We start from the raw sequence: 25,118 nt of genomic DNA on the forward strand, positions 1-25,118 counted from the left end.
AGTTACTCTATAGTATGTGTATAGTTACATGTGGCTGACTTTAAAACTCCTACAGTGTTGACACGGGCACCACAGAATACAATACTCATTACAGTGAACTGGCAGAAAGCAATTGTTTTAAACCCCAGAACAAAAATCAAAACTCAATACATACACGTGAACACAGAAATGAAAAAGGGTAAATTGCTCAACCCATCCCCCTCATCTTTTAGGTGCTTTTGGCTTTTTATTAAAAAAAAGCTGGTTCCTTGGGAAATATCAGAAAGAGCTCTTAACATCTCCAACAACATCACATTGCACTTATATGGCACCTTTAATGCAAGAAATCTTTTAACACAATCCAGGAGGGTAGACGTTGAACGTCAGATTCAACAGGAATGCATCTCTGACAGTGCAGCATCCTCTCAGTGCTGCCCTGGTGTGTCAGGCTGGGTTATGTGCTCAAGTCTCTGGAGTGGGGCTTAAACCTAGGGCTCTCCCGATTCTGAAGCAGGACAGCATTACCAGCTGAGCTGCAGCTGATGCCTACAAACTCAGCGTGGATGCAAAGCACATTTACACTAAACTTGTATGGGTTAAAATTGGTTGTTAATCATTGGGCTGAGTGAATCAGACTGAGGTTCTCTCTACTGGAGATCTTACTCCAAATTGGTATCAGGTTAGCTGCCAACTCTGCACTTAGACAGAACTGATTAGGGCCACTAATGCAGTTACGTAAATGCACCATTAGCCTAGCAGCCGTGTTCAACTGCATTAAAAGATCCGTTCTGATGGGAACCGGTAAGTGACATTTCTCAGATGACTGGAGGGGTGTGGTTAGGGAGAGACCAAAAGCAATTAGCAAATATTTTCTTTTCTAAAGAAGGTTGGATTCAGGACTGGAGCCACGTGGAGTGGAGCCACTTCACTGTATATAAACAAAATACTGAAGTAGTCTTTGACACAACGCCAATACTTCCATAGAATCACCTTCTGACAGCATTCCAGCAACCCACAAGCACCTTCCATCGCCATACCAACACTTCTATAGAGTCATCTGTACACAAGTGCATTTAACTCCTTGGAAAATCCAGTTTTAAATGGGCCATTAGGCACAAAGTAGTTATAAAACATTTGAAGCATTTTTATACAGTCATAGGAATTTCGACACCAAAGGAAGTCAATTGACCTATCATACTTGTGCCAGATCCACTTTGCTCCCATCTGCTTTAATTACTTTAATGTTCTCCTAGTTGCCTCTCTGTAGACTTGAGGTCATCCAATACTCTGCTGCCTATGTCTTAACTCGCACCAACTCACTGACCCACATTTGCTCCTGGTCTGGCAAGGCCCTGATTTTAACATTTTCATCCTCGTTTTCAAATCCCTCCAATGGCCTCATCCCTCCCTGACTCAGCCAGCGTGACAACCCTCCAAAATCTCTGCACCCCTCCAACTCCGCCCTTTTGCACATTCCTGATTTTATCCAACCTTGGCAGCCATTCACTGCCTAAACCCATGCTTTGGAGCACCCTTCCCAAATCTCTCTTTCTCCCTTTAAGACACTCCTTGAAACCTACCTCCCCAACCAAACTTTAGGTCACCTGTTTGTTAACGCTCCTGTGAGTTACCACAAAGACGTTTCTATTATGTTAAAAAGGAGCTAAATAAAATGTGAGTTGCTGTTATTTTTAAAACGATATGATGACCTACTGAAGTCAATCAGTTGTCACTGCTAGCAACACAGCCACGGGGGCACACAGTCCTGTCTGTACTTGCTGGTTGAAAATGTGAAAATATCACCACGTATAGGGGTTTCCAGCTGCTTTGTTTTCTCGCCCATGTAGAAGAGCGTGAAATGTAACAGGTTATTCATTTTGATACTGGCAAAGGTGCTTGTATGGGGAGGGGGTAGGAATTGTGGGGGGGGGTGGCGAGGTTGGGGGAAAAAGAGAAAAAACATGATGATTTAAAATAGATAATTCAATTGTAACTGAGAAACACATTAAATGACTGGAATATCTCAGCCGTTAATATTTCTTCGGTCCTGCTCCCATCTGATTCTCTACCAGCCATTTCTCCCCCCACCCCCCTCCTTCCCTGCAATACAGGCTACAGCAGTAGACAGACCGTGGATAATGATATGTCATCTTGCAAGCCAGGGGAAGCTGTTGGATGTATCAACGTTAGGCGTCTCTATGGACAGAAACAAACACATTGTACAAAAGGAGAGTCAGTTAAAGAATGAGACCATTAGCCAAATGAAAGCTCATCCCTCAAAATGCAGCTTCAATCTCTTTCCAATTTCAGGCCATGGTCAATAGGGCAGATACGATTGATAGCTCAATGGAAACTAATACCCAGGCGACATTTTATTTTTAAAACTGCTCCTGTATTGTGTTCCTGCCTTTGAAAGATGCACTGGAGCCTCTAGACAGTGCTGACCAGCGCAGATGCTGGTTTCCATCGCTATCTCCAGAAGCAAGGTGACGCACAATCACAATGTTAAAGATTTTGTGCGTGTGCCCAACATGACACTCGCACAGTTGTCTCAGCTGGTCCTCCACATCCACCCTACAGTGCAACAGGGGAGAGCTCAATGTCCCAAAGCAGTTACCACATCCAAAGGGCTCAATTTCACATTACAAATAGTCAAATGTGGCAGCCAATTGGTGCACAGTAAGCTCTCGAAACAGAAATGAAATAAGTTACCAGTTAATCAATACTAGGGTTCAAAAGAAAATCAGACATTGACTTGAAAAGGAATTCGGGCTGCAGGGCTATTGAGTGGTGGGGGTGGGGTTCATAGAGCAGAAGTGCATGGAACTGATTGGATATCCCTGTGTTCTGTAATGTTGGTCAGGACATTCTACTCTCCTTCGAACAGTGCTCTGGGATCCTGCTAGGCTACCCAGAGCTTGTCTGTCTCTTGGTTGTGTTCCACCATCACCTAAAGAATGTGTCACTCCTCCTTTCTGACAATTTGTAAAGTACCTTAGGAAGCTCCTTCAGTTAAAAGCATTTTTGAAGTGCAAGCTGTTTATATCGTCAAGAGTTGCCCTTACTAATTAACTACAATGCAGTTAATAGGGGCATCGAATACAAACGCCAGGAAATTCTGCTAAACCAGAGAAAACACCAGCTCAGCCGCAGCTGGAGAATCATGTCCAACTCTGGGCAGCACGCTTTAGGAAGGAACATGGGGGCTTTGGGCAGAGTACGGAAGAGATTTAGTAGGACGGTTCCATGGATGGGGAAATTACAGTTCCATAAATATAGTGAAGAAGCTGGGGGTGTTCTCCTTACAGCAGAGAAAGTGGAGAGCAGATTCGATAAAGGTTCAAAATCATGAAAGGTATGATGGAGCAAATACGTTCCCGATGGTGGAAGGGTCAATAACCTGAGAGCACAGGTTGAAGCTGGTTGGCTACAGTGTCGGAGGCAACATAGGGAACAACTTTTTTTTAATGAAATGATTGGTGAGGATTCAAAACGCACTGCCTGATAGATAGGCTCCTGTTCACTGATTCAGAATGCACCACCTGATAGATAGGTGTAGTAATTATAGTTTTAGGAAACAGAGGACTGTAGATTTAAGAATAATCCTGTGCTGTAAGATCACATGATCTGTGTAAACAAATGTGTTAACAGCGTGGGGAACCCCAGAAGAGAGTTCTTCTTTAGTTATGGAGTTTGATGCACATGTGTAGTTGCTGCCGCTGTCTTGTAAATAAAGTTAAATGTTTCCACTAAGAAAAGTTGTCTGAAGATCAACTCTATAACAAACTGGCGACGCGGATAAATCAGATTCGCTGCTGTACCTCATCCAGTGGTTGTGAGTGTCTAAGTTCATTAAAAATAAAAGATACACTCATCCGAAATGCCACAGTTTGGCAGAATCGGTCCCTTTGATCCAGCCGCTGATGATTGGTCTCAATATATATCTTGCGTTCTTCTTTCAAGCAAACAAAATCACGGAGGAGGAAAAGAAGAGAGCGATTCTCCTGGGTATTTACAGAAGCAAGACCTTTGGTTTAATTTGAATCAATGGAACCAAATTACAGAGCAGCAACAGCTGGATATTTTGTGAACGTAATGATTCAAAGACTTTCAGTGAATTAGTAGACCTCGTTAAGGGACATTTTCAACCCAAGCCCTCAGTCACAATGCAGAGGTTCAGGTTCAATTCACGAAATAGAGCCCCCAGTGAGGCAATTGCTACTTACTGGTGAAATTAAAACAACTAACGGAATATTGTGATTTCGGTGAAACCCTGAATGACATGCTCAGGGATCATTTAACATATGGTGTGCAGGAAGACACTATTCAGCGAAGATTGTTGGCTGCAGTGAATCTTGATTTTAAGAAAGCGTTAGAAATAGCGCTGGTGATGGAAAGCGCTGTAAGGGATTCACAAGCAATTCAAGGGGCGCAAAATGGCACCGTTCTCCTAGTCGGGCGGGAACAGTCGGCCGAAAGTGAGGTGAAAAGTCAGGACTCTGCCGTGAAGCGGGAAACAGCCCCCGCTAACCGAAAAATGAGAGGAAACAATTTAGTGACTAAATCGAAAATAACTTCCAGTGACGTGGAAACAATCATTCTTCAAGTGATTGGCAATTTTAAAAAGTAGAATGTTATTTTTGTCACAGAAGCGGACACATAATGAGGCAGTGCAAAGTGAGATTTAAACAGGCTTCCAAACAACAAACAAAGTCCAATGAAATCTATAGTGTAGAAGAGCCAGAAATAACCAATGCTGACATTTATTCATTATTCAATATGAAAGTTGGGGTGACAGAGCCAATTATTGTTACAGTGCAAGTGAATAGTAAACCCTTAAAAATGGAAGTGAACACAGGTACTTCTACCACTATAATAGGAGAACACACTTTCAGATATTTAAATAAAGGTGCTCAACAATTAAATTTGAAACAAACATCTGCCAAGTTGAAAACGTACACAGGCAAAGTAGTCCAAGTAAAAGGTATCACCAGAGCAACTGTTCATTATAGACACCAATTGGCATATCTACCAGTGATGGTTTTGAACGGCAGAAGACCAAGCCTTCTAGGTCGAAATGGTTGAGGGAAATTAACCTCGATTGGCCAGTGAGATTTCAAAAGGAAGCTGGGAGAGTTCCTGAGTTGAAAAAGGAACAAGGCAAGGTACTTCAGAAAGAGCCTGGAGAGTCCAAGGACTACAACAGGATGAAAAAGGAGTGCGTAAACATTCAGCAACCTGAAGAAATGAAGACTGTCTTAAATAAAAACATGGAAGAACAGCAGAGACTCTGCTGAATGACAGAGTTCAAGATGAAGTGAGTGAGCTTCGCAAAGTAAAGGAAAACCTGTTGAAAGACCTTCACACACTACAAGGATCCCTCAGGTCAAAGCTTGTGCCTCTAAAAAATTACAAAGAGAAACAGGAAGAATTTAACATCTCTCTGAACAAACTGAAGAACCAGTTGGCAGAGAAGACTCAGCAATATTCAAGTTTCCAGGAGGAAGCCGACAGATACAAAAAGGAGACAGAAGAGCTGAAGAATCAGCTAAATGAAGCTAAAGAGACTTTGAAAGCAAAAGTCATAAAACTTTCCAAGATGCAAGTAGATAATGAAGTCTTGGGTAGCTCAACTACTGAACTAAGACAAGCTGAGATTGCATCTGAGAGAAGTCTGGCCGACAGTGAAGTCAAAAAGAAGGCCGAGACTAAACTCTGTGGTAGAAATAAGAAGATACGTAGAAAAAAGATGCAGAATTACTGATGAGGCGCTGTCTTCGGACAAGACTAAGCCTGATATTTCCCAATTTGGAGGGGAAGGTGGAGAAAAGTCAAGGGAACCAAAAAGCGACTCATAATTTGTCTAGTCGTGAGCGACAATTTACTGTTGGAGAAGCAGTATATGTAAACAATTTCGGACCGCAGTGGTTACCTGGTATAATGAGTTCAGTGACTGGGCCATTGTCGTACCACCTGGAAGTGGAGGGCCGGATCACCTGTAAGCATGTGGATCATTTAAGAAAAAGAGAAATACCCCAACAAGATATTGTTCCACCTGTAACCATTACTGAACTTGTGGTTCCTGCTGAAGTTGCTCAGCCAAGGACAGACATGCCGGATGTCTCTGTCAGAGTGGAAGACACTGAACTGCCTGTGCCTAATGAGGTACCTGATGTTGATGCGGTTCCAGAGAATGTGTTTCCTACAAAAGAATCTGAAGTTGTGGAGCTGTGACGTTCCAGATGGACCAGAAAACCAGCTGAAAGACTGAACTTGTAATTTCATGGCCTGTGTAAATTTGTAATGCCATGAGATAAAGATCCTTAAATACAAAATGTACAGAAAAGTTAAAGATGGAGGGGATGTAGTAATTATAGTTTTGGGAAACGTAGGACTGTAGCTTTAAGAATAATCCGGTGTTGTAAGATCACATGATTTGTGTAAACCAATGTGTTAACAGCGCGGGGAACCCCTACAAGAGAGTTCTCCTTTAGTTATGGAGTTTGATGCACAAGTGTAGTTGCTGCTGCTGTTTTGTAAATAAAGTTAAATATTTCCATTAAGAAAAATTGTCTGAAGATCAACTCTACAACAATAGTGTACTGTTCACTGATTCAGGATGCACTGCCTGATAGATAGATAGGCTCCTGTTCACTGATTCAGGATGCACTGCCTGATAGATAGATAGGCTCCTGTTCACTGATTCAGAATGCACTGCCTGATAGATAGATAAGCTCCTGTTCACTGATTCAGAATGCACTGCCTGATAGATAGATAGGCTCCTGTTCACTGATTCAGAATGCACTGCCTGATAGATAGATAGGCTCCTGTTCACTGATTCAGAATGCACTGCCTTATAGATAGATAAGCTCCTGTTCACTGATTCAGAATGCACTGCCTGATAGATAGATAGGCTCCTGTTCACTGATTCAGAATGCACTGCCTTATAGATAGATAGGCCCCTGTTCACTGATTCAGAATGCACTGCCTCATAGATAGATAGGCTCCTGTTCACTGATTCAGGATGCACTGCCTTATAGATAGATAGGCTCCTGTTCACTGATTCAGGATGCACTGCCTTATAGATAGGTAGGCCCCTGTTCACTGATTCAGGATGCACTGCCTGATAGATAGATAGGCTCCTGTTCACTGATTCAGAATGCACTGCCTGATAGATAGATAGGCTCCTGTTCACTGATTCAGAATGCACTGCCTTATAGATAGATAGGCTCCTGTTCACTGATTCAGAATGCACTGCCTCATAGATAGATAGATAGATAGATAGATAGGCTTCTGTTCACTGATTCAGAATGCACTGCCTTATAGATAGATAGGCTCCTGTTCACTGATTCAGAATGCACTGCCTTATAGATAGATAGGCTCCTGTTCACTGATTCAGGATGCACTGCCTTATAGATAGATAGGCTCCTGTTCACTGATTCAGGATGCACTGCCTTATAGATAGATAGGCTCCTGTTCACTGATTCAGGATGCACTGCCTTATAGATAGATAGGCTCCTGTCCACTGATTCAGGATGCACTGTCTGATAGATAGATAGGCTCCTGTTCACTGAGTCAGAATGCACTGCCTGATAGATAGATAAGCTCCTGTTCACTAATTCAGAATGCACTGTCTGATAGATAGGGTGCTGTTTTCTCTAAATCTCTTTTGAAGTATGTATCCAATTCCCTTCTGATGGTTACTATTCAATCAGGATGGGGATAGATGACTCTCTGTTCCCTCTGCGCAGTCCCCTCTCACCCGCAGTTGGAATGGGAAAGCATCAAGCCCATATTCAAGTCAGACCCCCAGTGTTAACTGAAGAGCAGGCACCCTGAACACTCAGCTCTGTGATGTATTGTCCCAGCACTAGTGAAAAGCTATAATTACATTTTAAGAGAGAATGTACTCATTAAACTACATTTTTGTGGATCCTGAAACATTTTTTATAAACACCAAAGCAAACTAATTGATGTTCCACAGCTGTTCACATTGGATGCTATGAGAATTCCTGCAACTTTTACTAAGTGTTTCAAAACTAGGATTCAAACATTAAAAACAGTGTCTGCAAGGTCAGGCTAGATAAAAGGTGCCAATTTTTCCCTAAGTGAGTGGGCACATTCACATCTAGAAAGCGACACAGAAACACATGTGCATGCACATACAGACACACACCACCCACAGACACAGCCACACTGCACATACAGACACATACCGACACACACCACACATACAGCCACACGCACCACATGTACACACAGCCACACATTCACCACACAGACAGACGGACACAGACAGGCACAGGCACACGCACACACAGGCACACGCACACACAGGCACACGCACACACAGGCACACGCACACACAGGCACACGCACACACAGGCACACGCACACACAGGCACACGCACACACAGGAGGTGATGCCCTTTAAGGAAGGAAATCTGCCATCCTTACCTGGCCTGGCCACATATGGCTCCAGACCCACAACAACGTGGTTGACTCTTAAGTGCCTTGGAAATGGCCTATCAAGCCACTCAGTTGTATCAAACTGCTTCAAGTCAAAAAGGAATGAAACCGGATGGACTACCCAGAATCGACCTAGACACCATAAACGACAATGGCAAACTCAGCCCTGTCTATCTCACAAAGTCCTCCTCACTAACATCTGGGGGCTTCTGCCAAAATTGGGAGAGCTGTCTCACAGACCAGTCAAGCAACAGCCTGACATAGTCATCCTCAGGGAAGCATACCTTACAGATAGTGTCCCAGACACCACCAGCACCATCCCTGGGTATGTCCTGACCCACCAGCAGGACAGGCCCAGCAGAGGTGGTGGCACAGTGGTGTACAGTCAGGAGGGAGTTGCCCTGGGAGTCCTCAACATCAACTCCAGATCTATGAAGTCTTATGGCATCAGGTCAAACATGAAGAAGGAAACCTCCTGCTGATTACCACGTACCACCCGCCCTCAGCTGATGGATCAGTGCTCCTCCATGTTGAACACCACTTGGAGAAAGCACTGAGGGCAGCAAAGGTGCAGAATGTTCTCTGGGTGGGGACTTCAATGTCCATCACCAAGTGTGGCTCAGTAGCACCACTACTGACCGAGCTGGCTGAGTTCTAAGTGACATAGCTGCTAGACTGGGTCTGTAGCAGGTGCTGAGGGAATCAAGAGGGAAAAACATACTTGACCTCATCCTCACCAATTTGCCTGCCGCAGATGCATCTGTCCATGACAGTATCGGTAGGAGTGACCACCGCACAGTCCTTGTGGAGACAAAGTCCCATCTTCACATTGAGGAGGTACCCTCCATCATGTTGTGTGGCACTACCACCTAAATGGGACAGATTTTGAACAGATCTACAACTCAAGACTAGGCATCCATGAGACGCTGTGGGCCATCAGCAGCAGCAGAATTGTACTCGAACACAACCTGTAACTTCATGGCCCAGCATATCCCCCACTCTACCGTTACTACCAAGCCAGGGGGTCAACCCTGATTCAATGAAGCGTGCAGGAGGGCATGCCAGGAGCAGTGCCAGGCACACCTAAAAATGTGTCAACCTCATGAAGCTACAGCCAAACAGCAAGTGATAGACAGAGCTAAGTGATTCCATAACCAACGGATCAGATCTAAGCTCTGCAGTCCTGCCACATCCAGTCGTGAAAGGTGGTGGACAATTAAACAACTCACTGGAGGAGGAGGCTCCACAAATATCCCCATCCTCAATGATGGAGGAGCCCAGCACACCAGTGTGAAAGATAAGGCTGAAACATTCGCAACAACCTTCAGCCAGAGGTGCCAAGTGGATGATCCATCTCGGCCTCCTCAGGAGGGCCCCAGCATCACAGATGCCAGTCTTCAGCCAATTCGATTAGCTCCACCCAATATCTGGTGACAATATTCTGGCAATGGTGCTGAAGACTTGTGCTCCAGAACTTGCCGCACCCCTAGCCAAGGTGTTCCAGCACAACTACAACACTGGCATCTAGCCAGCAATGTGGAAAATTGCCCAGGTATGCCCTGTACACAAAAAGCAGGATAAATCCAGCCTGGCCAGTTACCGCCCCATCAGTCTACTCTCCCTTATCAATGAAATGATGGAAGGGGTCATCAACAGTGTTATCAAGCGGCACTCGCTTAGCAATAAACTGCTCACCGGCTCTCAGTTTGGGTTCCGCCAGGGCTACTCAGCTCCTAATCTCATTACAACCTTGGTTCAAACACAGACAAAAGAGCTGAACTCCCGAGATGAGGGGAGTGCGACTGCACTTGACATCAAGGCAACATTTGACCGGGTGTGGCATCAAGGAGTCCTAGCAAAACTGGAGTCAATGGGAATCAGGGGGAAATCTCTCCACTGGTTGGAGTCATACCTTGCACAAAGGAAGATGGTTGTGGTTGTTGGAGGTCAGTCGTCTCAGCTCCAGGACATCACTGCATGAGTTCCTGAGGGTAGTGTCCTATGCCCAACCATCTTCAGCTGCTTCATCAATGACTTTCCTTCCATCATAAGGTCAGAGTGGGGATGTTCGCTGATGGTTGCACAATGTTCAGCACCATTCGCAAATCCTCAGATACTGAAGCAGTCCATGTCCAAAAGCAGCAAGACCTGGACAATATCCAGGTTTGGGCTGACAAGTGGCAAGTAACGTTCACGCCACACAAGTGCCAGGCAATTAATACCTCCAACAAGAGAAAACCTAACCATTGCTCCATGACATTCAAACACAGTACCATCGCTGAATCCTATACAATCAACATCCTCAGAGTTACCACTGACCAGAAACTGAACTGGACTAGCCATATAAATACTGTGGCTACAAGAGCAGGTCAGAGGCTAGGAATTCTGAATTAACTCACCTCCTGACTCCCCAAAGCCTGTCCATCATCTACAAGGCAGAAGCAGGAGTGTGACATGCACGCCCCACTGACAGACAGACAGACAGACAGACACGCACACACAAGCACACACAGGCAGCAGCCAACACACGCGCACACCTACGCGCAGACAGGCAGGCAAGTGTGCGAGCGCAGGAAGCTGCTTACAGGCAGGCACACGCATGCACACACACCGGCAGGCAGGCAGGCATACCTCATCACAAGTAATTTAGAAAGTTAAAATGGATTCATGTACCTGCACAAGCCACAAGCTCTACACCATGTTTATTTTGAAAGGTTCTGTATGCCTGTCCTGCAGAGCCTGTTAGAATTAAAAGCCTATCATTGGGCTTGTTGTGACACTGAAGGGTTAATTAAGTGAATGGCTGGACTGTTAGTAAATGGAAACCTGATCAACCAACACCAAAAAGAGCCACAAACACCTTTCCCCTTTTCAAAAGGTAAGAAGCAAGGAGGGGATGAACAACTGAAACGCACCTTTACTTTATATACCTGCCAGGCTGCCTACCCTCCTGAATGTGAATGAGATGAGCCAGCGATAATCCATCCATTTCTGCTATAGCACAGACCCATCTCCCAGGGAAACACAGAGGCTTGGATGAATAAAGAGAGCTCACTACTGCATTGTGCCTCTATTAAAATACAATACAATGATATCAAGATGTGTTATAGTAACACAACAACCTATTTGGGGGAGACAGTGGTCTAGTGGTAATATTACTGGACTAATAATCCAGAGGCTCAGGCCGATGTTTTAGGGTCACAGGTTCAAATCCTACCATAGGAGCTGGTGGAATTTAAATTCAATTAATAAAAATAAATCTGGGACATAAAGCCAGTCTCAGTAATGGTCACCATGAAGCTGTCAGTGATTGTCAGCCATAAAAACCCATCTGGTTCGCTAATGCCTTGTAGGGATGGAAACCTGCCATCCTGGTCTGGCCTACCCATAACCCCAGACCCACAGCAATGTGGTTGACTCTTAATTTTTTTTTTAATATTCGTTCATGGGATGTGGGCATCGCTGGCTAGGCCAGCATTTATTGCCCATCCCTAGTTGCCCTTGTTCAGAGGGCATTTAAGAGTCAACCACATTGCTGTGGGTCCGGAGTCACATGTAGGCCAGACCAGGAAAGGATGACAGATTTCCTTCCTTAGTGAACCAGATGGGTTTTTACAACAATCGACAATGGTTTCCTGGTCATTATTAGGTTTTTAATTCCAGATTTTTATTGAATTCAAATTCCACCATCTGCCAAGGCGGGATTTGAGCTCAGGTCCCTAGAGCATTACCCTGGGTCTCTGGATTACTAGTCCAGCAACAATACCACTACGCCACTGCCTCCCCCAGCGATGCCCTCTGTAGTAAGCTACTCGGTTCAAGGGCAATTAGCAATGGGCAACAAATGCTGGGCTTACCAGCGATGCCCACATCTCATGAAAGAATACATTTAAAGAAAAATCTTTAACATCGTAAAAACATACCAAGGCACCTCACGTAAACACAAGGTTTAAATACAAAAGATATTGAGCCAAAATAAAGATATTAGGACAGGTCACCGAAAGCACGGTCGAAGAGGTGGGTTTCAATGAAGTCCTACAAGGAGTGGAAGGTGGACAAGTTGGGCCTAGGCAGGTGAAGGTACAGTTCAGCATGGTAAATCCAAGCCTGATGTTGCATGACTAAGCCAGTTTAGCGTGACATGCTCAAGTTTGTGCCCCTTGGACATGAGGCCCCATACCAGGGCAACAATAAGCAATGAAGACTTGGCTGGGGCGGAGGGCATCGAAAGGTAGAGGCAAGGCCCTGATGGGCCAACCAACAGCTGTAGAGGTGAAAGGCTCAGCAGTTTGAAAGTGCAGGGGCAAGGAAGCAGACTTCATCCCCCCCCCCACCAAAGTTGTACACGGAAGGAAACGGAGTTGAAGGAGGATTAGAGGGTATTGAGGATGGCTGGGGCAAGGGATAAAATAAAACGGTTTTGATAGCTATGAAGGTGATACGAGACCATGGAAGTAGAGAAGCCAAGAGAAAGAGTGAGGCCACAAGTGGCCATGAGTAAGGGTAGATGAGTTTATCTCGAGGATGAAGTTTAGAGTGGGCCAGAGGAAAGTGAATTTGAAGGAGAGGGGTCAGGGAAAGTCAAGATGGAGAGTAAAATCAGCTAAAACAAGCTACTCAGGGCAGAAATCAAGGGAGGATAAAATAAAGGACAAACTGGGTTTTATATAGCACCTTTCATGATCTTAGGATATCCTATGTTAAAGTTACGTTAATTGTTAAACTGAAGGATGAACAGGTGGAGGGTATTGATTAATTAAGTACATATAAACGGTACACTTGTTAGCCAGATTTCTTTTATATACATACACACCCTTCCCGATTGCCTGCCCCTCTTCTGTGGTTACATCTGCACCCAGGTGTCCCTGGAGTGGGAACATGCAGCGTCCACCAGAGTCACCCGAGGCCTTCCATGACCAGTGGGTGCTGCTGGAGTGCCTTATCTCTGCCCAAAATGACATTTTAATTTAAATTACTAAGTTTCCTTTAACATTTTATTTTTAACACAGCGCTCCTTTAAGGGGTGGCTCATTAGATAATTAGTTCATTCTGTTCATTTGGTATATTTAAAAAAAGAGAATAAATGGGACGCTGGGTAGGTAGGAGACAGAGATATGTGATGCTGCATTCTGTAAATAAACCTACTAACATGTAAAGGGTTTGTGTTTAGATTCATACTTCACCATATGGCTTGGGACCCATTTAACACCCCATAGTACTGAAATACTTTTGAAGAGTAGTGACTGCCTAAAGCATTAATTGCAGCTGCCAATTAATGCACAGCAAGGTCCCGCAAACAGCAGTGTGATAACAATCAGAAAACCTGCTTTTAGTGTTGCTGGTTCAGGGATAAATATTGGCCAGGGCACTGGGTAGAACCCCAACCCACCCCATGCTCCTCCTCAAAATGGTGCCATGGGGCTTCTTAATGCTCACCCAAGTGGGGAGATAGGGTCTTTTTTTAAGACCCCCATCTGAAAGATGGCACCTCTGAATGTGCAGCACTCCTGCAGCCAGGATTATGTACTCAAATTTCTGGAACCAGGAAGAAACCAAGTGTGAGGCAGTATGCAGCAAGAGCCTAAAAGAGGTGAGGGGGGGTGGAATAGTTTGAAGTGTATGAAAGTGGTCCAGAGGATTGGGGGAAGAGACCAGGGGATAACTTGCTGATTAAGACCATGCCACCATTGTGGGGCAGGTAGCAGGAACTATAAGGCAGATCCAGAACCTTCTGTAGAAGGAAAAGGTGTGGGATGGTATGATTTACATCAATGCCATATTACCAATGTAAATCACCAACTTGTATTTACATTGTGCATTCAACACACCAAAAGCTCGCAACCTGCGTCTCAGGAGCGTTTAGACCAAACTTGATTTCGAGTCACAAGACAAAATATTAGAACAGATGACCAAAAGCTTGGTCAAAGTGGCAGGTTTTAAACAGCATCTTAAAGGAGGAGAGAGAGGTCGAGAGGCAGAGAGGTTTAGAGAAGGAATTCTAGAGCTTGTGGCCAAGGTAACTGAAAGTATGGTCACCGATGGTGGAGCAAAGGAAAGCGGGAATGCGCAAGGGACCAAAATTGAAGGAGCGCACTGATCTCAGAAGATTGTAGGGTTAGAGGGGGTCAGTGATGAGGAGGGGGTGAGGCCATGCAGCGATTTGAAAACAGGGGTGAACTTTTTCTTTAAAATCCGTTGCCAGGTGGAGAGCCAAAGTAGGTCAGTGAACACGGGGTGACAGATGAATGGGACTTGATGTATGGGATATATGAGATGCAGAGTTTTGGGTAAGCACAAGTTTCTGGAGGCTGTGAGTGGTCTCAGTGCAGTGATTATATCTGTCGGTAAAGGAAAGTTGGTTAGTGAGGTGAAGGTTGGTGAGATTAGTCCATAGTGGGTGTGGTGAAGTAAGGACAGAGCAGTTGGGATTGCTACTCTTGAGGAGGCAGCAATGGGTCCATTGGAAAATGTTGAGAAAGGTACAGAGAGTAGCCATGAACATGTTCAAGGTTTGTCCCAACACGGACTGGCAGTAGAAGGGAGGCAGGCTGAGGAACAGTGGAAGGCTGGGATTGGGGTTAGGAATCCAGGACGAGAGAGACTAAAAGTTGGTCTGTCCGGGTGAGGTATTTGGGAAAAAGGAGAAGGGTCAAAAGGGATAAATGGAAGTAATTGGTGCAGGTCCAGAACAACATCCAAAAGAACACCACACAGTCTCTGACACCATGACATCAACTCTCGAAACATAGTCATTTTTAAAGGAAACTATCCTCCTTTGGGGTGTGATTGTGATTCATCTCCTAGAAATTTTGACTGGACTTCATGTTGAGTTCTACAGCTGCCAGCCAACAGCTCTCTGATATTTTACCCGAGTGGTTGATCTTTATTACAAGGGTTCGAATGCTGGAACCTATTCAACCATAGGTGGCGGCAGAGAGGGGGAGGGGGGAGTCTCACCAATTTCCTTATTCTCGCCCAGTGCAGAGACACTGCACTCAATGCTGCAGCATCCCTGCTGTCACCACGACTGAGATGGGTAGACTGAGCAGAACCCAGGGACCTCCCGGGTCTGTACAGTTCCGTATCACACTGGGCAGGGTACCGGAGGGCTAAATGGAACTTGGAGCTCAGCTTTCTTAACAGTCAGAAAGAAATCAGCATTTAGAACAATGGGTTTGTTTTTAATATATTCCATTAACAAGCTCAAACAAGATCCAAGGAAAGATAACTCAGCTTGTTAAAACCGTATTGGTTGTAAAATGTGTTCCTCTCTGTTGGATTTCTATTACCCAGATGTTTGTCTTTACGATGCAGTTTTCTATTTCCAATATGACCTAGAGTTTAAATTGGTTGCATTCTGTACTTCATGACCCTGAATTTTCACCAATGGAGCCTACAAATTGGAGAATTCATTAAGCAGAAAAGAGATAGCCAGTGACAACTCGTATTTAAATGGGAGTTTTAATGTAGATAAACAATCTGAGCTGCTTCATAAAGACATGAGGAAAATAAATGGGCACAAAGGAGAAGGAGAAAAGATGCTGGATGGGGATGTCAATGAGATGGGATTTTAAAGAGAGTCTTAAAGAGGTGAGGTGGAAATTCTGGGAAGCAGCTGCAGGCTTATCCATCAATGCTGCTGCAAAATTGATGTGACTCCAGGATGGTGTGTTGCCTCCCTGGTGCCAGGGTCAAGGATGTCACTGAACGGCTGCAGGGCATTCTAAAGGGGGAGGGCAAACAGAAGGAGATCGTGGTACATATAGGTACCAACGACATAGGTAGAAAGAGGGATGAGGTCCTGCAAGCAGAATTTAGGGAGCTAGGAAGCAGATTGAAAAACAGGACCTCAAAGGTAGTAATCTCTGGATTGCTTCCGGTGCCACGCGCTAGTGTGTATAGAAATAGGAGGTTAGTCCAGATGAATGCGTGGCTGGAGAGATGGTGCAGGAGGAAGGGCTTTAGATTTCTGGGACATTGGGACCATTTCTGGGGGTGGTGGGACCTGTACAAGGCGGACAGGTTGCACCTGAACCGGAATGGGACCAACATCCTTGCGGGGAGGCTTGCTAGTGCTGTTGGGGAGGGTTTAACCTAACTTGGCAGGGGGATGGGATCCTGAGAGGAGGTTCAGCAGGGGGGAGATGCACAGCCAAAATTAGAAGAGACAGAGATTAGAAGTGAGCTGGAAGGCATAGAAGTTATAGGCCATTTAAGACACAAAGGAGTTTGGCAAGGTTGGATGGTATTTATTTTAATGCAAGGAGTCTGATGAATAAGGCACATGAGTTGAGGGCATAAATTACCACATGGAAGTATGATGTCATTGCTGTCACAGAGACATGGTTGAGAGAGGCGCAGGATTGGCAGCTCAATATTCCAGGATATAGGGTCTTCAGGCGAGACAGGGAAGGAAGTAAAAGAGGAGGGGGTATCGCAATATTGATCAAGGAATCAATTACAGCAATAAGGAGGGATGACATCTTAGAAGGCGCCTCAAATGAAGCCATATGGGTAGAACTTAAAAACAAAAAAGGAGCAATCACATTGTTTGGGGGCCTATAGTACACTCCCAGCAGTCAGAGAGAAATAGAAGAGCAGGTATGTAGGCAAATTTCAGAGAAGTGTAAAAATAATAGGGTAGTAATAGTGGAGGATTTCAACTTCCCCAACATTAACTGGGTTAGTCATAGTGTGATAGGTTTAGAGGGAGCGGAAGTCTTAAAATGCATCCAGGAGAGCTTTTTAAGCCAGTACGTAGAAGGTCCTACAAGAAAGGGGGCAGTCCTGGTCTTAATTTTAGGGAATGTGGTAGAGGTATCAGTGGGGGAGCATTTTGCAGATAGTGATCATAACTCCGTTAGATTCAAGGTTGTTGTGGAAAAGGACAAGGATGGGCCAGAAATTAGAGTGAGTTCTAAATTGGGGGAAGGCCAATTTTAATAAGATCAGATATGATTTGGCCAGAGTGGACTGGGAGCAGCTACTTTTAGGTAAATCTGCGTCAGAGCAGTGGGACTCATTCAAGAAGGAAATAGGGGGAGAGAACAGGGCCAACATATTCCAGTAAAGACAAAGGGTAGGACCAATAAATCAAGGGACCCTGGATGTAGAGGGATATACAGGATCGGATAAAGAGAAAAAGGGAGGCTTATGGCAGATACCGAGGGCTCAAAACAGCGGAAGCCCTAGAGGAGTATAGAATGTGTAGTGGGGGGAGGGGGGATCTTTAAAAAGGAAATTAGGAGAGCAAAAAAAGGAGCATGAAAAAACATTGGCAGGTAAAATAAAGGAAAATCCAAAGTTATTTTACAAGTACATTAAGAGTAAGAGAATAACTAGGGAAAGAGTAAGGCCCATTAAGGACCATAGTGGTAATTTGTGTGTGGAGCCAGAAGACGTAGGTAGGGTTCTAAATGAATACTTTGTGTTGGTATTCACAAGTGAGAGGGACAACGTGGGTATGGAAATCAGGCAGAAGGGCTTTTATATAATTAAAGAAATTAGCATAGAAAGGGAGGAGGTTCTAAGGGGTCTGGCAGACTTAAAAGTAGATAAATCTCCAGGCCCGGATGAAATGTATCCCAGGCTGTTGAATGAGACAGGGGATGAGATAGCAGGGGCACTGGCAATAATTTTCAATACCTCTCTGGCCACAGGAGAGGTGCCAGATGACTGGAGGACAGCCAATGTGGTACCATTAGTCAAGAAGGGAGGAAGGGATAAACCAGGGAACTACAAGCCAGTCAGTCTAACCTCAGTGGTGGGGAAACTATTGGAAGCAATTCTGAGGGACAGAATTAATCTACACTTGAAGAGGCAGGGATTAATCAAGGACAGTCAGCATGGTTTTGTTAAGGGGTCATGTCTGACCAATCTGATTGAATTTTTGGAAGAGGTGACCAGGTGTGTAGATGAGGGCAATGCATTTGACATAGTCTACTTGGACTTCAGCAAGGCTTTTGATAAGGTCCCGCATGGGAGGCTGATAACGAAGGTAAGAGCCCATGGGATCCAAGGCAATTTGGATGTGGCAGGAAGCAGAGGGTGATGGTCGAGGGGTGTTTTTATGACTGGATGCCTGTGTCCAGTGGGGTTCCACAGGGATCGGTGTTGGGTCCCTTGCTGTTTGTGGTATATATAAACGATTTAGATTTGAATGTAGGAGGGTTGATCAGTATGTTCATGGATGACACGAAAATTGGTGGGGTGGTAAATAGTGAGGAGGATAGCCTTAGATTACAGGAGGATATAGACGGGCTGGTCAGATGGGATGTTTATCCAATGCACAGACTCTACAGAATAACAACGCAAGCAAAGCCACAAGCACACGTCAGCACTGAGTCTGCCCATGGCACTCGGACAACATAACCAATGTGTTTTGGACAGAAAGCAAAATAAAATCACTAGAAGCTTGCACTCGATTTAAAAACAGAAACAGAAGTCAGGGGATAGGCTGATTAAAGAGGTGCATCATACAGCAACATAACATCTATTCAAAGCAGCTCTACAAAATTCAACTATCTGGATCTGCGGATTTAACAGGTTATTTTAAGTATGCCATTCATTGAGAGCTATGTAATTGCCATTTAAATGTTTGAGGTTTGTCACAGGATCTTGTCTCACACGCAGGTGAAGGGAAGTCAAGTGTTATTTTCACAGTCCATTCATTGGCAGCCATGCCTTCAGCTGCCTAGATCCTTATGTGGCTAGGTGTCAAATTTTGTCAGATAATGCTCCAGTGAAATGTCTTGGAACATTTCACAATGTGAAAGGTGATATGTGAATGCAAGATGTTGTTGTTATAAATACTTACACATCACTGTTCACATACCAAAATATTCTAAGATGCTTTGTAGAGAAGTACTGAGCTAAGACAGAAGTTATGGGACTTGACCAAACAAATGCCAAGCACATGCTGCTGTAACAATTGAAGGAATGGAAATAACTGTGCAGAAGCTGTTCAGGCACAGACTGGACAATGTAGCCCCTCGTATAAGAGACAGATCCCAACTGGGAAAAGGGAACCCAGCCACCAATAGAAGGATGGAGCTTTTTGCCCTGTGAACCTAAAGGATACTGTTTGATCCAGTCTCCAGTCCTCTTAGTGCAGCTCATCAGTGAGCTGAAGATAGACAAACACAAGTAATCAGGCTGGTTCAGTGCTGGAAGAGTCACCCTTACTTCACATGGTCCTGGAGTTCAAGCGCACTCTCAGGTTTTGGTACATAACCCTAGGCCAACACTCCTGCCTCAGCAGAAAACTCCCCATTGCAAAGGTACAATCTTTCAGGTGAGACGTCTGCCCACTCAGGTGGATATAAAAGATTGAAGAATGGCAGGGAGTTCTCCCAGTTCCCTGACCAACATCCCCCACGTGGCCAGCACCACCAAAACAGCAAGATAAAAGCAAAATACCGCAGATGCTAGAAATCTGAAACAAAAACGGAAAATGCTGGAAAAACTCAGCAGGTCTGGATGGGAATAGAGGGATACGGACCCCGGAAGTGCAAAATGTTTTAGTTGACGGGCAATATGATCAGCGCAGGCTTGGAGGGCCGAAGGGCCTGTTCCTGTGCTGTACTTTTCTTTGTTCTTTGTCTGGCAGCATCTGTGGAGAGAAAGACAGAGTTAACGTTTCGAGTCCGTATGACTTCTTCAGAGCTCCGAAGAACTGTTCAGAGCTCCAAAGAAGAGTCATACGGACTCGAAACGTTAACTCTGTCTTTCTCTCCACAGATGCTGCCAGGCCTGCTGAGTTTTTCCAGGATTTTCTGTTTTTGTTCCACCAAGAGTGTAACATTGCTGTTTATGCCTAAAGAACAACAGTAAATCATGGCAACATAAAGTGGTCGACTTTGAAGTGCTTTGGAACGTCTTGAGAAAAAAATAAATCTACATTTACATCATGCCTTTTGGGACCTCAGGGCATCTAAAGTGCTTTCTTCCTCCAGAAATACACTTTGTTCATAAAATTTGTAAAAGTACATACATAACAGTTCAGATTTAATATTACATAAAATGGAAAACACATCGACTCCTTTCCATACAGTATGTGGCACTCTGAAGTACCTCACTTATAATTACTGGTTATATTTACAATAGTCATTTCATGAACATACAGCCTGAGGGGGTTTCCATGATTTCCAACCTCTCAGTGTACTATGGCTGTAAGGCCTGAGACAATGGCCTTTGCCTATTGAGCCTCTGCAGTAGCTGCCCCAAGCTTTAGTGCCTCCCTCAGCACGTAGTGCTGGACCTTGGAATGTGCCAGTCTGCAACACTCGGTCGGGGACAACTCTTTGCGCTGGAAGACCAACAAGTTTCAGGCAGAACAAAGAGCGTCTTTCACCGAGTTGATGATCCTCCAGCACCGGTTGATGTTTATCTCAGTGTGCGTCCCTGGGAACAGCCCACAGAGCACAGAGTCCCGCATCACGGAGCTGCTCACGATGAAACTCGACAAAAACCACTACATCTCTCTCCAGACCTTCTTTGCAAAGGCACATTTCAGAAGTAGATGGACAATGGTCGCCTTCTCATCACAGCCCCCCTTGAGGGCAGTCTGCAAAGGCAGACAGACTCCAAGCGTGCAGGAACGATCTGATGGGGAGGACCCTTCTCACCACCAGCCAAGCTACGTCTTGGTGTTTCTTTGAAAGTTCTGACGATGAGGCATTCCGCCAAATGACTGACAGTCTGCTCAGGGAACCATCCAACAGGATCCACCAAGTCCATTTCCCACAGGGCCTCAAAGACATTACATGCGGACCACTGCCCGATGGCCATGTGAACAAAGGTGTTTCTCTGCATAAACTTTTGCACGAGGGACAGACGGTACAACACTGTCCAGCTGACGAGTTTTGCACTGCAAATTGGACAGACCCATCTTTCGCAACACCAGGGACAGATAAAACCTCAGCACATACTGGCACTCGGTTTTTTTGTATACCAAATGTCTATGGACAGTTTGATGCAGCCACATGCAAAGGTGGCCATCAGGATGAAAGTGACGTTGGGTAAGTATTCCCCACCTTTGCCTAGAGATTTGTACGTCACGTCCTTGCAGTCACGTTTTTGAAGTGTAGTCCTGCCTCATAATGTGGCAAATTACAGCAGACAATTTGCATTCACAAAGCACCCATAAACAGTAACGTGATAGTGGGTCAAAATCCTGGAACTCCCTCCCTAACAGTGCTGCGGGTGTACCTACACCACATGGACTGCAGGGGTTCAAGAAGGCAGCTCACCGCCACCTTCTCAAGGGCAACTAGGAATGGACAATAAACGCTGGCCCAGCCAGCGACGCCCACATCCCACGTATGAATTCAAAAAAATAGAGGCCAAAATACTCTGCTTTTTTGTGATGCCGACTGAGGAAGAAATATTGGCCGGGACACCACTGAGAACTTCCCTGCTCTTCTTCATAATAGCCTTGGGAGATCTTTTACATCCACTTGAGGGAGCAGGCAGGATCTCAGTTTAACATCTCATCCAAAAGACAACATTGCAGCCCTCCCTCAGCACCACACTGGGCTGGCAGCATAGGTTTTGTGTTCAAGTCCCTGGAGTGAGACTCGATCCCACAATCCCTCACTCAGAGGCGACGCTGCTCCCCACTAGGTCACAACTGAGAATTGCTAAAGGTGCTGTAAGTGCTAATATTTTCCCCTGAACTCCTACTAAACACGTGTGTTTAAAAAGAAACTAGAAAAGGTAGGAGAGAGAAAATGAGAAGAATTAAGGCTATCAAAAAAAAATCAAAACAAAACCAATCACTGGTGGAGCTGAAATGTTTATCTGCGTCAGGGGCAGAAGCACTGACAACTAAACACAGAACAAGATGGGTTATCTGAGGACTGGCAATTGAATACCAGATAGTCTTAGAGAGGGAAAATAAAAGCAAATTTTCCAAAAGATGGAATTATTATACATGGTGAAGAGGCTGGAACAATTTCTACCCCACAGCCTGAGCAATTAGTGATACTAACTTAGATTCCTCATGGAATGCTTCATCCCACTTGGCTTCCTCAATGGGCTTTTCCAGTTTTGCCTCATCCTGAAACCTGGCCTTCCGCCTTAAGTCAGCATGTACGGCATAAAGGAGACAGGATATCGCAACTGCTGTTCGGATTGAGCACAGCCTCGAGGCTACCTCCTCCGAGGGTGGGGAGGGAGGCAAATATTGAACCCTCTTTAATAAACAACCACTATACAATGGAGTGACCTCAAGCTGACACTGGGAACAGCACATGCAAATTCACAAAATGCAACTTCTGCTCCCTGAGGTTACAGGGATTACAGAACACTGGACAAATCCCCAAAGCACCATCGTTTCACCCGCATGTCTCCCTAACAATCCCTCCCCCTCCCCCACCACCACCCCAATGACTCTTGACTGGGCTTCCACTCAAATGATGCATTTTTTTTTACAACAGCAACAACAGTTTGAAGGTACTTGTCATTTTAAGCGAAGGCTCAGCTTTGAAAATGCCCAAATACAGGGGCAGCCCACAGAGATGTCGGTCTCCCCACTTACTACAGCTTTGCAAACACCAAGCGGACAGGAGGAGAGGGGATCGCTGGCAGTGTGAAGATGCACAAACTCCTGAGCTGGCAACCAATGTCAAACTTCACAGGAAATTTAAGATGCCCATTTTAACCACTCAACAAAAGTTACTCAGTATGCAAATACGGAAGTTGACATGATTTACTGGATCAGCTTATGTATAAAAAGATCCATAAACATTAATGTGTCTTGCAACAGGGGGCAGAGGTGGGCAATGAAAATCGATGCTGCAATGGTATCTGGTGTTAGGCTTGTTCCTTTCTAACATCACAGCATAAAATGTTAAAATTTGCACCAAATGCAGACACGCACTCAACGCAATGAGAACTGGTAGAATAACCACTTCGGAGAGCTCAGAATATTCCCAGTCGCCAACCAAAACTCCAGCATTTTGCAGTATGGTCACTCTTCTGAATAAAAAGATTTTCACATAATCCTCTTAGCTGGGTCATGCCAATCAATCTACACCCCCACCCCCCAACCAAAGCCTCACAACATTCTGCAGCTTTCATAGGTATGCGTGGATACAGTGGAAATGCAGAGAGAAAGGACCATCATTAGGTGAACAAAACTATGGCACAGTAAATGAAAGCTCAATCTATTCTCAGTGAAATAAAAAGAGGGGTATATGCTACTGGAAAAGGAGTGCTGGTATCCTTTATTATAGAATCATACAGGACAAAAGGAGGCCATTCAGCCCGTCGTGCCTGTGCTTGCTGTTCGAAAACAAGCTCTCCAATTCGCCCTACGAAACAGCAGCATCACTTAAGCAACGGTGTTTTTAAAATAAACATGTCAGCAAATAGGTTTAAGTGGGGTTGCGAAAGAAGGTTTAAAACAGGAATGTTTGTGACAATTAGGACCAAGGGGCCGAGGTTGCAAATATAGAGAGAGAGGGTCTGTACAGCAGACTTGGGGGTGGGGGGGTGCAATACTCTAATCGCCTGTGTGCAATCCTGTATCCCCAGTGTGTAACATTGTATCCCCTGCCTTCAGTTACCTTCCTCTCCTTGTCTTGGAAAGGGAGCACTAGCCAGGGCATCTGGCCGACGAACTCCTGCCAGGGTTTGTGCTCCTCCTCGGAGCTGATGAACACCACCTCCAGCTTGTCGCCGTGCTCCCCTTGCTTGAAGCGGCTGTAGAAGTCGCCGAGCGCCGCGTTGAACTGCTTACACGAGGCGCTCCAGCTGCAGCCGAAGTAGAGGGCGAGAAGCCGGCCGTCGGAGCCCAGCGGAGAGCTCTCCACCTCGGCCTGATCGCGGTCCGTCAGCCGCTCCCCCAGCAGCTCGCAAACCAGCTCAGACATCTTCTCAGCAGCAACACAAATCAAGAGACAGAGAGGGAAGGAGGGGGGGGGGGGGGGGTAGGGAAGGAGGGAGGGAGGGAGAGGGGAGGAGGGTAGGGTGTGAAGAGGGGAATGAAATCTTCTTCAATGCAAATAATTCACAAGATTACTTCCTTCGATTTTTGCTCGATTCTGTAATCTTTTCCCCCCCTCCTCCTCCTCCTCCTCTCCCTGTGTCCACACACTCCACTCCCACCTATGGGACATGGCAAAGCTGAGCTCCAGCACTCCTATTGGTTCCACCAGCAAATTTCTTCTTCAGCAAGACTTTTGTTCCCTACTTATAAAGAATAAAACTTCTTTCCTCTTTTGTGCAAAGTTTTTTTTTGAAAAAAAAAAGGAAAGATGTTGGACAAATACTTGAGGGGTAGGGGAATGGGATTCATTGGGTGCTTCTTTCACAGAGCTAGCACAGGCACGATGGGCTGAACGGCCCCCTGTTTTATGCTGGACCATTCTACGGTGGGTATCGGATTCACAACGCAGTGGAGAATCGAGCAAAGTACAGAAAGGCCAAACGCAGAATAGAGAAAGAATGGGGTGAAGAGAGGGAAAAGTACACCCCCCCTCCCCGTAAAATAAAATAAAAGGGAACACAAGTCTTTCTAAAGAATGAGCATAAATTTGGGATGGGAAGCAGAAGCACAGAAGAGGAATAAGTGAGAAGCATTTTTTTTGGGGGGGGTGGGGGCACTGAAGTGGGGAAAAAGGAATTTGAGGTGATTTTACTAGACTGCCCTGCAGGAAAGCCACTTC

General features: G+C 45.2%; 1 protein-coding gene across 1 annotated transcript in view; it reads right to left on the minus strand.

The window, feature by feature from the left end:
- Window positions 1-24,543, minus strand: part of nxn (nucleoredoxin) — a 229,436-nt gene extending 204,893 nt beyond the window's left edge. Inside the window, exon 1 of the mRNA XM_078548175.1 lies at window positions 24,018-24,543. Coding sequence (XP_078404301.1) covers window positions 24,018-24,323 — 306 coding nt within the window. The 5' untranslated portion in view covers window positions 24,324-24,543. The remainder of the gene's footprint in view (window positions 1-24,017) is intronic.
- Window positions 24,544-25,118: the final 575 nt, after the last annotated feature.

Source organism: Cetorhinus maximus, chromosome 9 (genome assembly GCF_964194155.1).
Source record: "Cetorhinus maximus chromosome 9, sCetMax3.hap1.1, whole genome shotgun sequence".
Taxonomy (NCBI): domain Eukaryota; kingdom Metazoa; phylum Chordata; class Chondrichthyes; order Lamniformes; family Cetorhinidae; genus Cetorhinus; species Cetorhinus maximus.